The sequence below is a fragment of the Schistocerca piceifrons genome, chromosome 1 (assembly GCF_021461385.2).
Source record: "Schistocerca piceifrons isolate TAMUIC-IGC-003096 chromosome 1, iqSchPice1.1, whole genome shotgun sequence".
NCBI classification, from domain to species: Eukaryota; Metazoa; Arthropoda; class Insecta; order Orthoptera; family Acrididae; genus Schistocerca; species Schistocerca piceifrons.
In genome coordinates, this window is record NC_060138.1 from 416,372,352 (window position 1) to 416,390,802 (window position 18,451).

At 39.2% G+C, this 18,451-nt stretch overlaps 1 protein-coding gene across 2 annotated transcripts in view; it reads left to right on the forward strand.

The window, feature by feature from the left end:
* Positions 1-18,451, forward strand: part of LOC124789476 (serine/threonine-protein kinase 3) — a 361,643-nt gene that overhangs the window by 312,877 nt on the left and 30,315 nt on the right. For both annotated transcript variants that reach the window (XM_047256861.1, XM_047256853.1), the window contains exons 3-9: positions 1,212-1,392; positions 3,661-3,888; positions 7,234-7,339; positions 7,420-7,632; positions 9,481-9,614; positions 10,618-10,837; positions 11,166-11,254. In XM_047256861.1, coding sequence (XP_047112817.1) covers positions 1,212-1,392; positions 3,661-3,888; positions 7,234-7,339; positions 7,420-7,632; positions 9,481-9,614; positions 10,618-10,837; positions 11,166-11,254 — 1,171 coding nt within the window. The remainder of the gene's footprint in view (positions 1-1,211; positions 1,393-3,660; positions 3,889-7,233; positions 7,340-7,419; positions 7,633-9,480; positions 9,615-10,617; positions 10,838-11,165; positions 11,255-18,451) is intronic.

An 18,451-nucleotide genomic window follows, 5' to 3' on the forward strand; every position in this document is an offset into this window, starting at 1 on the left:
ATTTCACTATTACAAAATTTACCTAGTGGAGTGAATGCAAATATTGAGTCATCTGACAAATTTAAACTTTGTGACTTTCACAGTCAGTCTGTGAAATGAAGTGATCTGTGTTAAAGTCCTACTTCATCATTCAGTTTAGTTACATATTTGTTGAGGAGATGATAGTTTCTCTAAATTGTTAGATGAGACATATCAGAGTTTTTTTCAGCATTCAGGGGTAGCAAACAGTGTCAGATATTCTATAATTAATGAAACACTAAACTCTTACAAATAAGCATAGATATTCATTCTTGGGCCATTATCAATAAGACTAGTAGAAAAGTTAGAATAAGCCCAAAAAAGAGTGACAAATTTCGTTATAGATCTACTTAGTTTATAGGTGGTGTTCTGAAGCACTGTTTAAACTCCAGTAGCAATCTCAACAAGAGATGTTGCGCGTCATGGAGAGGTTTACTGATAAAATTCTGGGGTTTAATGTCCCAAGAGAAGTTGGGGAATATGTTATTTCAACTCTGATATGTTTCGTGAAATGACCAGGACGGGAAGAGCAGATGAATTTGAGCTAAGACAAAAGCTTATCGGCTTATATTGTACCCATCCATTGTTTATTTGTTCTGAGTTATTTGTTCTGTGTAGTCTAATTTCTGTATTCCTCTACAAATCATTCTCCATATATTCATTCCTTCACCAGTTCTTCAGAGAATTGTCTCATTCTTACCAGTCCACTGGAGGATTTAAGATTGAAGCTCACATTTTGGCATTGAAGTAATTTTAGTTGGACAAGAGGTTCACTTGGATAAAGGTGGCATGTGGCCTGTGGGGTTGGTCAAGTCTTGCTGAGGAAACATTGCATCACTTACCTCAACTAATGTAGCAAAACCAGTGAAAATCCATAGTAGCGTAAGTGAAAGCAAAAGGCCAAGACGATGGATAAAGATATGCTGGGGACATTATTACCCACAATAAAATGCAGTTATGTTTAAAACTTTTTCACATCCACTTATGTTTTGTTGGGATGTATTTGAATGTAGTATACATACTCTAAAGAGATTGTTGATTATTTTTATGACAATGTTATCGTAACATGTACATAAGTTTCTATTTGTGGCAACATCACTAGGTGCGATGCCAATTTATTCTGTCTCTTTTTATTCACAAGTTACCTTAAAATAGTAGCATAAGTCTTAATGCAGATTTTATATTTGTTGAAGGTCCTATGGCAGTGTCTATAAGGCTTTGCACAAGGAATCAGGCCAAGTGTTGGCCATTAAACAGGTTCCTGTTGATACTGACTTGCAGGAAATCATCAAAGAAATTTCCATTATGCAGCAGTGTGACAGCCCCTGGGTAGTGAAATACTATGGCAGTTACTTCAAGAATACTGATCTTTGGGTAAGCAACAATGACTGTGATGTAACTTTTTGCACAATTAAATTCAGCGTGTGTTTTTTAATTTTTTTATTTTTAAAGCAAGTTGGCAAGGTGGTGATGATTATACATGTTGCAGAAACATTAATAAACATGTACTGTTTTTAAAACTTAAATCTTTCATTGTTTATATTTATATAAGGTGATCTAATACAGTGGTATACACCAAAATTTGTACTCTACTGACCTTCTAGAAGCATAATGATTAATACTCCAACCACCCTCAGTACAATTTTCCTCAGTTATGAATTTCATTTGACCTATTACTTTCTCATTAATACATCTAAAACAGTCAATTATTGATAAAATTATTTAATTGGATAGATTTTTTGTATCAATACAGATCATCCAGTCTTTACCTCTTATTAATGATTTCCATTCTAATTTTTCTGACTTTTTCATTGCTTTTCTTCTGTTTTTCCTAGGCCTCTCCAGCCCTTTTCCTTCACCCTTCTGTCTTCCACTTCAACCATTCTGCCTGTTGTCCCTCACATTCAGTAATGTGAGAGGCTTCAAGGACAGGATGAAAATCAGCTTGGTTCTTATAGATCTTATATCAGCTTATGATACAGTACAGATTAATGGTCTAATGCTTAGCTAAAATTGTAAAAAAACAGACTTACACAGTACTCGAAAATATATTACCAGACAGAAAAATCAAATTTTCACTTCTTGGCATGAACATCAGGACCACGATTGTGACTAATTGCATGCACGCATTCTTTTCAATCTAGATATTGCTGATGGTTCAGACACCAAACCACAAAAATTTTAATGACCTAGACAAAATATTAAATGCAAATCTGGAAGTACTGAACACGCACTACTCCAGGCAGCATCTATACCCAAACCCTAAAAAAAGACCAGCATCATAATGCACCTAACAACAAAGGAACAAATAGAAAACTACATTTCTCTATGAGTAACCAATATATAAGGTATGAAAGTAAGGCTAAATACTTAGTAGTAAAATTAGATCACACACTAATGTGCAACTCACATCTACAAGATACAGAACAGAAACAAAAATACTATAATGCTAACCTGTCAATGGAATGGCATAGGGCTATGGAGTGAGTACATGGAGAACTTGAGCATTAATCCTTGCCTACAGTGTGGCTGATTACTGTTCACCAGTCTGGATGAAACTGCACACCAGCTAAAGTGCACATCCAACTGAAGGAAACAATGTGGATAGTCTCTGGAACACTCAGAACCACCCCATGTGCCTGGTGCCCTGTTCTAGAAAACATAGAGCCCCCTGAAATTAAGAAGTCACAGTTACCCACAAGAGCCTACAGAAAGAACATAGACATCTCAGAACTCTTTCAGTGACCTAGTACCTCCAGACAGACTTGAATCCAGTCACCTCTATGGAAAATCAACAAAGGACTGCAAAGCTTTGACTTGAAGGCAGCTTGGAAATACCTGTCAACTGTAAGTGGACATAAGAACCAAAATTTGGTGGATGAACCCAACAAAAAGAATCAATGGAGTCAATCTACTGAGGAAACAATGGGCAACTTTAGACTGTGTCAGAGCAAATGCTGCTGGGTGTAAACAACTGACAGACAAATGAGGCCACTCAGACAGTCCTGAATGTGAGTGCAGCGCAATCCAATCTGTGGGCCATTTATTTGCTTGTGAAATGCATAGCTATAAAGATGAATTAGAGGACATACAGACTCAGCCACAGAGTGACTCAAGAATATTTGTAATGTTGTATAGTATAACAACACATGTAATGAATATTGTAATTCAGTACAGAGCTGTAAGAATACTGTCATTTATGGTGATTGTATTTGTAAGTGCTGAATGAGTAAATAAATAAAAAAACTTTGATCAGAGCAGTGCTAAAATTGGAAATACAACTGTTTCTGAAATCATAGAGGAAGTGACATTACTTTCTGTGTTTTGTTGAACTGATCTCTTTGAGAGTGAGTAAGGCAATAAGGAAGATGAAAGAATAACCAGGCTTGTTTGAAGAACAGCAACAGAGATTGATGTCAGTAAACTGGCATACTAGAAAACCAGTTAATTCATAATGGAATTCTTAATTATATGGTATGTGGAATATAGCAGTAGCAACAGTCTTTAAGATATGTTAATTACTATTCATGGAAATAGTTACACTGTGTGTGTGTGTGTGTGTGTGTGTGTGTGTGTGTGTGTGTGTGTGTGTGTGTGTGTGTGTGTGTGTTTTTTTTTAAATAATATATTTCTGTTCTGCAGATCGTCATGGAGTATTGTGGAGCAGGGTCAGTCTCAGATATTATGAGGCTGCGAAAGAAGACCTTGACGGAAGATGAAATTGCAACAATATTATGTGATACTCTGAAGGGCTTGGAATACCTTCACCTGCGAAGAAAAATCCACAGGGATATTAAAGCAGGCAACATTCTGCTCAACACAGAAGGGCATGCTAAGCTGGCAGATTTTGGCGTGGCTGGCCAACTGACGGTAAATGTACTTTATGTTTGGATAGTGTTAATTTTTGAGATTGGAGTCATCTGGTGATATGGTTACCAGGATGCTGCACACAGATTAGAGCTTTCTGTAACACTGCTTGATTTTTCATCTGTAAATGTTTACTGTGGTTAAAGGAACAAGAAAAATGTGTTGTTATGAAATCTCTTTACTTTATTTTGTACAGAAACACCTTACTTCAAATGTGATCAAACTGTGTGATTGAAATTGAAGTGAGAATGTTATCATCTCTCTCTCTCTCTCTCTCTCTCTCTCTCTCTCTCTCTCTCTCTCTCTCTCCCCCCTCTCCCTCTCCCTCTCCCTCTCCCTCCCCCTCTCCCTCTCCCCCTCTCCCTCTCAGTGTCATATTGCTGTCAGACTGTCAGGTACAGATATTTTGCTAATAACGTTCTGCTTATATGTCACTGTTGGCTAGGATACCAAGTTACGTAATATTACAGCATATGTTTATTATTATTGCTTTGATTTGACACCTGACTAATCACTGCTTTTGCTTTTTATAAGTAAGTAAGTAAAGCAGTCACCAACCTGAAGGTCGTTATGAAAACCACAGTGTTTTGTTAGATGCAGTACTGTTGGAGGTTGTATGCTGTTATCTTCCTTCAACCTTTGAACTGGCTTACCCAGTCAGTTATAGAGGGACATACAATTTAATGCCAATTCTGAGCCACAGTGCAATTCAGCATTTCTCACATTAACAAACATTGCCAGAGGCGAAAGAAGTGATGGATAAGAATCCTAGGATTGATCAGTAATTGAACCTGAGACCTTTTGATTTGCAGTTTGGCACTTTATCACTGAGCCACCAAGACACAAAAATAGGATTATAATATTCTGGGGTTCTTTGAAAGAATTTTCAAAAATTTCTGTCACTGTATTTTGTGGCAGCTTTATTTGCAGCTCTTGTTCAAAAGCTGTTACGTGCTTCAATTGTATATTCGAAGTGAGAGGTAATTCACATCCCACTCCCAGTCCTACAGTTTGATTAAAGTTTGGCCTTTACTGTTCTGCATTGTTTTTCTTGAAATTTATCTAAGGTACAGTGGAAAAGAAGTTAGTGTTGACAATGATTCCTTGATCCTGATCATATTTGTAATAAATTTTAATTTAATAGATTGAATGTTTAATTTTCTAGGTAGTATATTTGCTACTTTATTTGCTCTGGTAATCATAAAAACAGTTCAGTTTTCATATTTTCTTTCATATTTACAAGACTCATTGTAGGTGATGCAGGTATCTGTTAACTGTTTCTATGGAATCAGTATTTAAACCATGTAATGTTCCTACATAATGTAATATTATTGTAATATTCTGGCTGCGAGTACCAGTGATGATGCGCTACCGTAATTGAGACAACAACGCTGGTTGCTGTGAAAAAAGAGCATATGTGCTTTTTGTAATTGTTGGAGAGAAGGAATGCTGATTGGACGTTTTTTTGTGGGGGAGGGGGCAGGCAGTTAAGTTTGCATATAGATGTAATTTGAAGTGCTGAGGAGATACAACTTGTAATCGAAATTATCAAGAATAAATAATTTAATTTGTGAAAAAGAAGGTAAATATTGTCTATAGACTTTTATTTGATGTTGGATCCCCGGACCTTCATAAAACAATTAGTGTGCTTAGCAATCCAGTGCAGAGTGATTTCTTCACAAATTAACAATACTGGGCGAATCTGCTGCTATCTTAAGGTGACTGTGAGTACTTTAGCTGCCACAAGAGATGGAGTTTTCATCTGGAGTTGTAGCAGTTTTCTCCGACTATGCCTGGCGTTCTCTGAGAACCGGAGAAATGGAAACCTCCGACCGTCAACCGTCAACTTATCCTGTACCTAACCTGTTCTCTCCTTACAGCAGCCACAGAGAAAACATATTTTATCTATAGTCAAATTTTTTCACAGGTTTTTATGTTAGGCAGGTAAAAAATTTTAAAATCTATGCATCTAGGCAAAAAATCTAGAGAGATTAAATGCAGTACCTGTCTTCTCTATGTCAAAGTCAAAGGTCAAGTTAATTATTTTTTCTTTATGATATAGCAGTTCATTATAACCAATAGAATCTCAAGCAATAAACAGTACTTCCATTGTGTATGGGCTCCTGGAAATTTGTGTACTGTTTTACATGGTTTGTATTTTCAGCTGGTAGTGGATATGAAGCTCTTCCATTCAGTACTCTTCATGTTAATATGATGTCCTACTTGAAAATGGGGAAACTACAGTTGTCCATTGTTGCAAACAATTTTGGCAGCTCACCGGTAATAAGATAACAATTTTGTTCCTACCAGTGGCGGATACAGAAAAACCTCGAGGAGGGGGCACTAAAGATATCTTGAGATAACTTTACATTTACCATAATAAAAAATAATCAAGTCACATGCAAAGTTTAAGTAAGTTTTATTTAAAATGGTTATACACATATACAAGATAATGCCATCTTTTAAAAACCTTACAGGTGTGGTTCTCTTCCTTAAATTATGGTTCCTATGTGCCTACTGGCAGGAATGGTGTGGGTGGCAATGTGGGCGGCTCCGCAAGGGGGTTTACGCCCCGCGTACACCTCATATGTATCCGCCACTGGTTCCTAACATAATTTTATTATGTTTACAGACAAATCAGAAATTTTCAAGGATCTAATAATTTTGCAATAGTGTGTTCCTGCTCCCTTTTTGTGAACTGCATTGTTGAATTCGGTGTGTAGTGCATACCAGACTCACCCAAAGCGTCCATATGGTGCTGTGTTCTGTTGTGCACATTAAGAAATCTGTGTCTGTGAGCAATACAGAACTGCCAGAACCTGTATTTTGGGTGTACACTTAATACGTCGGGGAAGTCTCTGTGTGATAACTACACAAATTGGAAAAAGAAAGCAGAGAAAAATGATGGTCTTGTAAAGTGGTCATCCAAAATAAATACAAGGAAATTTAAGATAAATGCTATAATTAGCATTAAAGAAATCTGAAAACTGGCTGAAACATCCTTGACAAATTGCATTTTGGAACACGTTTGACTGCATAAAACTGTGTACCCAACAGGGATATGAACCTGAACATTTCACTACCCTGGATCTTTTTTGTAGGAAATATGTCCCCCAACTGTGCATTTCTTAGCAATGGATTCTGAATTTGTTTGAAAACACCCCTCTTCAGTTTTCGAAAATGCTTGTTTGTTTGTGTGCTTCAATGTTTGCAAGATTAGAGCAACTACATATCTTAATCTGTTTTTGTTTATAGCAGTTACTGCTGTACTATTAAGAAATGATTTTCTTTGTGTGTCATGGTCATTAAGAATAGAAGAGTAAGTAAGTGTGTATTCTTGTTCTGCAGGATACGATGGCAAAACGGAATACTGTAATAGGAACACCTTTTTGGATGGCACCTGAAGTAATCCAGGAAATTGGCTATGACTGCGTGGCTGATATCTGGAGTTTAGGTACTCATGCTACATGTAATCATCATTTATAACATCCTAAAAACTAAATAAAGTGTTGAATAAAAGTATTGTTGTTTCAGGAATTACGGCTCTAGAGATGGCTGAGGGAAAGCCACCATATGGTGACATACATCCTATGAGGGCGATATTCATGATCCCCACAAAGCCGCCACCTTCATTTAGAGAGCCAGACCAGTGGTCACCAGAATTTATTGACTTCGTTAGTCGGTGTTTAGTGAAAAATCCAGAAGAAAGGGCCACGGCTACTGAGCTATTACACCATGAATTTATAGGTTTGTGTTCTGTCCTACTGATTCCTTTTATTTTTATGTAGTATTTTTAATAATGGCATATAAACAATTTTTAAAGTACTATATTGGCCTGAATATAAGCCACTTTTTTTTTTACCCAAAATTTGGCTATGAAAAATTAAGAGTGCAGCTTATCTGTGTGACCTTATAAACACCGTTTTATATTTGCATCATAGAAACTTCAACTGCAGTGTTTGTTTAATAGTTTAAAGTGTAACAACAATACTGCTAGTATTTCAGAAGTAATTGTTGTAAGTGAGGTAACATTGTAATAATCATACATTGTAAACATTTTATTAGGATAGCGCCTGTTGTTGTGCTCACAATTCTGTTATTTTGCACAATAGATAAAGCACAAATTTTCTCTAATTAAAGTGTAAAATTTAGTCTTTGCCAGTAAGCGACAATGTCGAAAGAATGATGACCAACTTTGGAATACAGAACAGTTGCGTTATAAGTTTGAAACTTGCCATTATTCATAATGTGAAGAGTGTGTGTAACAGAGAACCTGCAATTGTATGACTTGAATAACTCTAATGTGTGGTCTTGGATCACATTGGAGAATAAGTTGTGAGCTGTTGTTCTGTCTGGTAAATCGTACAAGAGGCCTAAAGCTGAGAAAAATACTGAACTTTTAAAGCTAGGGTTCAATATCAGTTGTTTCTGCAAGTTTCTGTCTAGTAGTGGCCTCTCTGTCTGACAAAATAGTTCACAAGCACAGAGACTGCCAGAAGACGTTGCTGAGAAACTTGTCAGTTTCTAGAGACACTTGATCCGAATGTGGCAGTGATATTTTTATCTTTTATTCCAGATTGGCTTATTTTTAGGATGTGCGGAGTGTTATAAAGACGATGGGTTATAACGGTGTGAAAAATATCTCATTAAAGAAGCTACAAATGGAAAAACAAAGAATTACTGTGAAGATACATTGTGGCAGATTGAGGAAAGCTGCTCTCTGCCCCCACCCCCACCCCCTCATCCACTCCCCACCCCATAGTATTCTGAAGTGTGAAACATTGCTCAAAGAAAATTTCCCACAGGGGGCAGTGATGCATTGCCAGGAAAAAGGTTTGATGAAGGCGAAGCTTAATAATGGATTTCCTGGCTACTGTTTGCAATTGCAAACCTGTTGCACTACTCACACACCTGAAGTAAAGAATAAGACAGATCTAGTTATCATACCTCAAAGTATGACTGAAATGCAGGTGGCTAATGAAAATGTAAAAAGCCGTTTAGAGCTTGTCTCCGAAAACCCATTCTGATTGGCTTTTAGACTCGCTTCCAGTGTTATATTTGGGTGGAATATCTGACATGGTGTACAAGACTCAGCAGGTTCAAGAACTGTTGTGTGTCCAGTGTCCTGGACTGGAGCCATAACAGCGTACATAGGAGCAGGCAGATGGACATACTGACAGTGGTGAAACAAATGTTAGTAGTGATACTAACAATGATATCAGTCAAGCCTGAGATAAGCAGCAGGATACATCCGTGTAATTTATCTACAGTACAATATAAAGAAATGTGGTAAAGAGTTGACTATATTGTGAAAAGCTTTCCATGTGGGTAATATGATAATAATTTTTTTCTCTACTGCATTTTCATCTGTCCCAGCCACCCACCCCTTCACCCCAATCTCTAAAAGTAAAGGTACAGTGTATATTCGGACCAATATGGTAATTTCTCTCCTAACAGATACAATGTTGGAGTTCTTTAACTTGTGGCCATGTTACTTTTTTTCATTTTAGTACAACAAAAGTTATGTATGTGATGTTTTATTTTTTTGTGTAAATTGTTGTCTTGTATTATGTAAGAGAGAAAATCTGCTTCCAGGAAATGCCAAACAGCCAAACATATTAAGTCAGATGATTGCAGAAGCACGTGAAATACGAGAAAATCAGAGTTACAGAAATGTAGTGAGCTCTTCAGCTGCTGGAGCTGCTAAACAAAATCATGCAGATGAATCAGTAAGTGGATTGGAAAGTCAGATTCTTTACTATTTGTATTTCTTGATGTCTATAACCTTGAACTTATGGACATAATTCTTGTTTAAAAGTCTCAGATTTTTAAACTTTTTTTTCCGAGTATTTTTGGCTGTGATAGTTAACAGGTATTGTGAAATAGCTATGTTTCTGTAAAAGAGAACTTGATAAACAGTGAATGCTCATGATAGATATTGTTCTGAATGTGATATAATCTATAATAGAAGCAACACAGATGTGTTTTTACACATAACAAAACGAAAAAATTAAAAAAGCCAAGGATTGTTTGTCTAAAAAACCTGACTCATTTTTTGTGTTTATAACACAAATCAGGGCCCAGAGTTAATCAGTAGGATAATTTAATAATTTAGGTGCATGTTAAGAGGGTGAAATAGTTTAAAAGTGGACACTCTCTCTCTCTCTCTCTCTGTGTGTGTGTGTGTGTGTGTGTGTGTGTGTGTGTGTGTGTGGGGGGGGGGGGATGGAGGAGGGGGGGGGGGTCACACACACACACACACACACACACACACACACACACACACAAACAATCGAATATGTTGATCTGCCTGAGATTACTGGACTACTAAAATGAAATTAGTGACTCTTCGAGAATAGTTACAGCAGATATAACATACATCCAGCACTATATACCACAGTTAAGACGCCTCTGTATAGAGTGGAATCACCCAGGAATACCAAGGAAGTGAAAAGTTAAAAAACAACTTTCTGGGAGCAAAGTTACGCTACATTTATTGTGTGTGTGTGTGTGTGTGTGTGTGTGTGTGTGTGTGTGTGTGTGTGTGTTGGGGGGGGGGGGGCTGTTCTGGAAGATTACCTAGAGTGATGATCTGCGATAAACAGTGGACGATTAAGAAACATGATAGCCAAAAAGTGTAACTACTTGTTCAGTTACCATCATATTTATTGTACACTGAGGAGATATGACGAAGAAAGGTAGTTAACTGATGTTGTGTTGACATTGTTACAGGATGAGGATGAAGTTGTAAATAACAAAACTATGCTGCAGTATCCTGCAGATTCGGGAACATTAGTGCCAACACGCGATGTTGTTGATGGTACCTTGGTGCCTTGTCGGGACAATGCTACTTTGGTTCCCAATAGTGATGCTGGAACAATGGTTGAACTGCAGTCTAATCTGGGTACAATGGTAATAAACAGTGATACTGAGGAGGAGCCTACAATGAAAAGTAAGTGTCCATTTTGTTTTTACTTCTGATAGGATTGTTAGGGTGACCTGCAGCAGCAGAAAGCTGTGAATCAAATGGAATATTAATATGCGCTGTTTACATATTTTTCTAATAGTCTCACTTAAGCTAACACATAGGATCATCAAAAACATTACCAAAAAAATTAAAAAATTTTCTCTTGAAAATTGTACTCTTTTGATCAAAGTTGTTGTCCATGGCAGAATAAAGATTTAGGACTGTATATCAACTTAAGATTCTGATAATGTACACGGAGAAAAGTTTTCTGATGAAACATTTGTTTGTAAACAAAAATTACTTTCTTTTATAGGGCATGACACAGGTCCAGGTGAACTGGGAAAAAAGTATCGCCCACTATTTCTCGATCACTTTGACAAAAAAGAAGCTGAGAACATAAAGGTAAAGAACTAGTTCAATAATGAATTGAAATAATCTTAAGTACAGATGTCCTACAGACTAAATTATTTGTGCTACATATTAGATTAACGTAATAGATACACATATAGGATATGAAGCTTTTTGTATTTGTAGACTCGGTTGTTTTCTGCTGTGGCAGGTACAGAAACTGTTCATGGCATGGTGGTAGCATCTATTGCAAGGAAGTCACCTTATGTTAAAACCCTGCTTCATGGAAACTAAGATCAGGAATTAGTTCAGAGTAAACAAAAGCAACAGAACTTATGAGTGAAAATTTTGCTTCACTATATTGCTACAAGATAATAATTGGTTGGTAATAGCACTTGTAGTTCTGGATTATGAAGTTTTCCCAGCATATTGAGTACACAAAGTTTTAAGACTGCAGCCATGTCTCATTCACTTTCTGCCATTGTATTTCCACTGAATATTTACCTGTTACCTTCTGGTCAGCTTAGCAAGTTATTTTATTTAATGGCTCGTTTCACTAGAGATAGCATTATACTAATAAGAATATCAAAAGCAACAGATAGTCCCATCAATGGTAAAATAGGAAACTCCTTCTGTCTCATGAATTGACACATATGATGACCTTAGTTGCACTCTTGTCATCTTCACTGAGACCAGTAAGGGTAAATAACTGGATTCCATTCATTATCCCACTGATAGCCTCTACCACAGTTAATAAGGCTTCCCTCCATATGTATCTTCATGGCCCCTTCAATAATGAGTCCAAAAAGAAGATTTCTGTAAGGCTATGTTCACTCTGCGTGCCTAACCTGGCGATGAAGAGGGCGAAAAACCACTTCTTTGATTTTCACAATGTAAAACCTTTTGGTGGTGTAGGAGACCGTGCTGCATTGTTTTATGAATGTGTTTTTTTCCATAAAAACTTTCATTTCCATGTGAAAAAAGAAAAGTGCTATTTTTCATTTTGCACAGTTTTTAAGTTCAGTAACATGAATCGATTTTGTGAAATTATGTGGTTAAAAAGTCTGACTTTGGTACAGATGGTAGTGCAGCATCTTAGGTTCTTAACAAACAATTTACATTTTTGTAGTGTGTGACAATCATTGTGAAATGGTGCTCTTTGTCAAACATGTGCACATGATTTTTGTAGTGGAAAAAGTTTGGTGCATAGTAGCTCACTGTTAAATACATTTGAGACCATACATTATAGTCAGTGAAATATAACAAAAACCATAAGAAAGTTTTTGAAGTGGTAGTTGACACTGGCATCTCTCTCCATTCACAGGTAAATGTGGCATCAATGCCCCAATTACAAGCCTAAGGAGTTTGTGCATGTTTAGCATAGTGCCAGACACTGCACAATAGGAAAAACAAATTACAGGTGATTAATGCAGGCAAGGTGTTGGTCTCTTGTGGTATTTTAATGATCTGTGTCCAGAAAAGTCCAAATGTATATGAATTTCTCCCACGGTGACAACTAATTATATGGACTATGGTTTTACAGTAGGCCACACTTGGCATAAAAGACAAGCAGTCATTTGTTGTCAACATCTTACATTTGTAGAATGTACATTTCGTACCTGGAACTAAAAGAGAAGAATAAATTAACCTGACACTTTGCTGAAGATGGACTATATTAAAAGTTTGTGACATTCCACTTAATTATCTTATAGTTGGAGATGAAAACAGCAGAGGCCAAAAAAATAGAATTACGTATATAGGCATTTCTATGTCCCAGTGGACTAAAGTACAAGATGTCCCATTTTTAAATTTTCAGTTTTGCAAGTCTGAGAGTGTAGTACCACGAGTTGATAATAATTAAATCTCATCTCCATCCCTAAGGAGTTTTAGATTTCTGTTTTAACAGAGTAAAGGAAGGAAGATTAGGATTTAACATCATGTCGATATTGAGATCATCAGAGGCAGTTAACAGAAAGAATAATGGGCAAGTTTGAGTGTAGCCTTGAAGATTGCATTGCAGATAAAGTAATTATTGTCAGTCGATGGAGGTGTATGTTATTGTTCATTTCTCCACCACCACCACCACCACCACCACCACCACCACCGAAACAACCACTGCCACTCCCACCAGCTGGCAGACCGAGCTATACCGGCAAGAGAATCATCTCTCTTCAGCAGGTGATATACAAGCTTGTGAATAAAATAGTGCAGCCATCAGTTTTTCACTGCCAACCAGTCTGTGCTATCATATAGAACTAGGAGTTCATTTCTTTATTGGTACTGTTTTGACAGCACAGTGGCTCAGTGAGTGTTCAATCACAGAAGAAATTAGACACTATGGACTCATCCCATGTATAGTGACAGTCATTTAGGAGAGTTTTTTTTACATAAAGAAATAAAAACTTTCCTGAAAAATTTTATTCATATCACAGAACGAATCACAATACATTTCAGTATGTGCTCCAAAACGTTGAAGGTCAGACACATGTCATAATGTAATTAGCATTGTTGTATCATCATCTTCAGCAATATCTTGCAGTGCCTTCATCAAAGATGTTTTGACTGTGTCGAGTTACAAAAGTACAATACTTTCCCCCATTAGATTTTTTCTTTATAATGGAGTTTGACTGGAACCAATTCCAGCAAGGTCCGAGCAGGCACACGGGGGGAGGGGTTTATTAGTTATTGGGAGCTCCAACGTTAGGCGGGTGATGGAGCCCCTTAGGGAAATAGCGGGAAGGTCAGGGAAGAAGGCCAGTGTTCACTCTGTCTGCTTGCCAGGGGGTCTCATCCGAGATGTGGAGGAGGCTCTGCCGGCGGCGATAGAGAGCACTGGGTGCACCCGACTGCAAATTGTTGCTCATGTTGGCACCAATGACTCCTACCGTCTGGGTTCAGAGGTCATCCTCAGTTCGTACAGGCGGTTGGCGGAATTGCTGAAGGCGGAAAGCCTCGCTCGCGGGGTGGAATCAGAGCTAACTATTTGTAGTATCGTTCCCAGAACCGATCGCGGTCCTCTGGTTTGGAGCCGAGTGGAAGGCTTAAACCAGAGGCTCAGACGATTCTGCGGAGATCTGGGGTGCAAATTTCTCGACCTCTGCTATCGGGTGGAGAAATGTAGGGTCCCCCTGAATAGGTCAGGCGTGCACTACATGTCGGAAGCGGCTACAAGGGTAGCGGAGTACGTGTGGAGTGCACATGGGGGTTTTTTAGGTTAGAGAATCCCCTCCCTAGGCCCGACAAGACGCCTCCTGAGACGCAGCAAGGTAGGAGTAGGCAAAATGCAACAGGGAATAACAATATTAATGTGCTAATAGTAAACTGCTGGAGCGTCTACAGAAAGGTCCCAGAACTGCTCTCATTAATAAACGGTCACAACGCCCATATAGTACTAGGGACAGAAAGTTGGCTGAAACCAGACGTAAATAGTAATGAAATCCTAAACTCAGATTGGAATGTACACCGCAGAGACAGGCTGGACAGTGAAGGGGGAGGTGTGTTTATAGCGATAAGAAGTGCAATAGTATCGAAGGAAATTGACGAAGATCCGAAATGTGAAATGATTTGGGTGAAGGTCACGGTTAAAGCAGGCTCAGACATGGTAATTGGATGTCTCTATAGGCCCCCTGGCTCAGCAGCTGTTGTGGCTGAGCACCTGAAGGATAATTTGGAAAATATTTCGAGTAGATTTCCCCACCATGTTATAGTTCTGGGTGGAGATTTTAATTTGCCGGATATAGACTGGGAGACTCAAACGTTCATAACGGGTGGCAGGGACAAAGAATCCAGTGAAATTTTTTTAAGTGCTTTATCTGAAAACTACCTTAAGCAGTTAAACAGAGAACCGACTCGTGGCGATAACATGTTAGACCTTCTGGTGACAAACAGACCCGAACTATTTGAAAAAGTTAATGCAGAACAGGGAATCAGCGATCATAAAGCGGTTACGGCAACGATGATTTCAGCCGTAAATAGGAATATTAAAAAGGGTAGGAAGATTTTTCTGTTTAGAAAAAGTGACAAAAAGCAGATTTCAGAGTACCTGTTGGCTCAACACAAAAGTTTTGTCTCAAGTACAGATAGTGTTGAGGATCAGTGGACAAAGTTCAAAACCGTCGTACATAATGCGTTAGATGAGTATGTGCCAAGCAAGATCGTAAGAGATGGAAAAGAGCCACCGTGGTACAACAACCGAGTTAGAAAACTGCTGCGGAAGCAAAGGGAACTTCACAGCAAACATAAACATAGCCAAAGCCTTGCAGACAAACAAAAATTACGTGAAGCGAAATGTAGTGTGAGGAGGGCTATGCGAGAGGCGTTCAATGAATTCGAAAGTAAAGTTCTATGTACTGACTTGGCAGAAAATCCTAAGAAATTTTGGTCTTATGTCAAAGCGGTAGGTGGATCAAAACAAAATGTCCAGACACTCTGTGACCAAAATGGTACTGAAACAGAGGATGACAGACTAAAGGCCGAAATACTAAATGTCTTTTTCCAAAGTTGTTTCACAGAGGAAGATTGCACTGTAGTTCCTTCTCTAGATTGTCGCACAGATGACAAAATGGTAGATATCGAAATAGACGACAGAGGGATAGAGAAACAATTAAAATCGCTCAAAAGAGGAAAGGCCTCTGGACCTGATGGGATACCAGTTCAATTTTACACAGAGTACGCGAAGGAACTTGCCCCCCTTCTTGCAGCGGTGTACCGTAGGTCTCTAGAAGAGCGTAGCGTTCCAAAGGATTGGAAAAGGGCACAGGTCATCCCCGTTTTCAAGAAGGGACGTCGAGCAGATGTGCAGAACTATAGACCTATATCTCTAACGTCAATCAGTTGTAGAATTTTGGAACACGTATTGTGTTCGAGTATAATGACTTTTCTGGAGACTAGAAATCTACTCTGTAGGAATCGGCATGGGTTTCGAAAAAGACGGTCATGTGAAACCCAGCTAGCGCTATTCGTCCACGAGACTCAGAGGGCCATAGATACGGGTTCACAGGTAGATGCCGTGTTTCTTGACTTCCGCAAAGCGTTTGATACAGTTCCCCACAGTCGTTTAATGAACAAAGGAAGAGCATATGGACTATCAGACCAATTGTGTGATTGGATTGAGGAGTTCCTAGATAACAGGACGCAGCATGTCATTCTCAATGGAGAGAAGTCTTCCGAAGTAAGAGTGATTTCAGGTGTGCCGCAGGGGGGGTGTCATAGGACCGTTGCTATTCACAATATACATAACTGACCTTGTGGATGTCATCGGAAGTTCACTGAGGCTTTTTGCGGATGATGCTGTGGTGTATCGAGAGGTTGTAACAATGGAAAATTGTACTGAAATGCAGGAGGATCTGCAGCGAATTGACGCATGGTGCAGGGAATGGCAATTGAATCTCAATGTAGACAAGTGTAATGTGCTGCGAATACATAGAAAGATAGATCCTTTATCATTTAGCTACAAAATAGCAGGTAAGCAACTGGAAGCAGTTAATTCCATAAATTATCTGGGAGTACGCATTAGGAGTGATTTAAAATGGAATGATCATATAAAGTTGATCGTCGGTAAAGCAGATGCCAGACTGAGATTCATTGGAAGAATCCTAAGGAAATGCAATCCGAAAACAAAGGAAGTAGGTTACAGTACGTTTGTTCGCCTACTGCTCAGCAGTGTGGGATCCGTACCAGGTAGGGTTGATAGAAGATATAGAGAAGATCCAACGGAGAGCAGCACGCTTCGTTACAGGATCATTTAGTAATCGCGAAAGCGTTTCGGAGATGATAGATAAACTCCAGTGGAAGACTCTGCAGGAGAGACGCTCAGTAGCTCGGTACGGGCTTTTGTCAAAGTTTCGAGAACATACCTTCACCGAAGAGTCAAGCAGTATATTGCTCCCTCCTACGTATATCTCGCGAAGAGACCATGAAGATAAAATCAGAGAGATTAGAGCCCACACAGAGGCATACCGACAATCCTTCTTTCCATGAACAATACGAGAATGGAATAGATGGGAGAACCAATAGAGGTACTCAAGGTACCCTCCGCCACACACCGTCAGGTGGCTTGCGGAGTATGGATGTAGATGTAGATGTAGATGTAGATCCGTCTGAATGATCTTCTGTTCTTTGTCTTAAGACACTGGTCGATATCTGTATTCGAGTCAAGCTGACACGGAACAGTAGGTCTCCAACTATTCAGTTCTGAGGAAATTAGCAATTTTTTTAATTTTGTCTGTCTCAGTTGGACCAATATGAAACTTTGCTGCAGTGGTTACTGGTTTCAGGCTGACATCCCCATTCTCAAATGACCTAACTATTTGGTTGTATCTGTCCGATGCGACAGACATGTAAGCTAAGTACTTGTTGCCCGCAGTATACCTTACTGGACACAAGTTATACATGTCTTTTGGCCCCCCTGTGGGTCGGGGGGTTAAAATAGGCCTGAGGTATTCCTATCTGTCGTAAGAGGCGACTAAAAGGAGTCTTGCACATTTCGGACTTTGTGGTGGTCTCGGACTTTGTGGTGGTCCCCTGTGGGGTTTGACCTCTGCCCTTCTAAATTTTCCCAAAGAGCGAGCCAACTAGGGAAGGGCGCCTTACACGGTGCACCTTGTCCATCATGTGCTGAGACCTCTCGCATCCTTCATTGATGTGGATCTGCCCTTTTGCTCATTCTCCAGCTCTTGGTTGAGGTCACCCTCCTGGGTGTTTTTTCCTCCATCCACTGTGCAGTATCGCTTTCTGTGCTGATGAAGATAACAGACTTCTTAGCTCATTTGCACCTGATATCCAGCACGATAGCCAGTATGTTGTAGTGGGGCCACCATGCACCCTATTGGTTGTAGCCCCTGACCACAAAGGGATCGCTCTACTGATGCCTGCACCGTTAACTCCCCACATATGCCAAAGAGTAGATGCATGTCACCCTGGGGCATTGGGACTCCCGGCTATGGCCATCCTGCTAGGTGGCCTTTGCTGTGACTGGCTGGTGCCCATGGGGAGGACCCCTGGTTGGAGTGGGTGGCATCAGGGCAGATGACACGCGATGAAGCATAGTCCATCATCGCTTGCTGGTGGTGAAATACCAGCAGTATTTAAGCTTTAACGAGCTCAAGTCAACACACAGAGGTACGACCCCAAATTGTTCCCCTCCCTGGCCACACCATGGGAGGAACGCCGGGCTAAGGATGGCAGGGAAACTTATTTGCCCTGCTACCTTACATGTACTAGAGTTGATGGGAAATCTTTCCTGTCAATGAA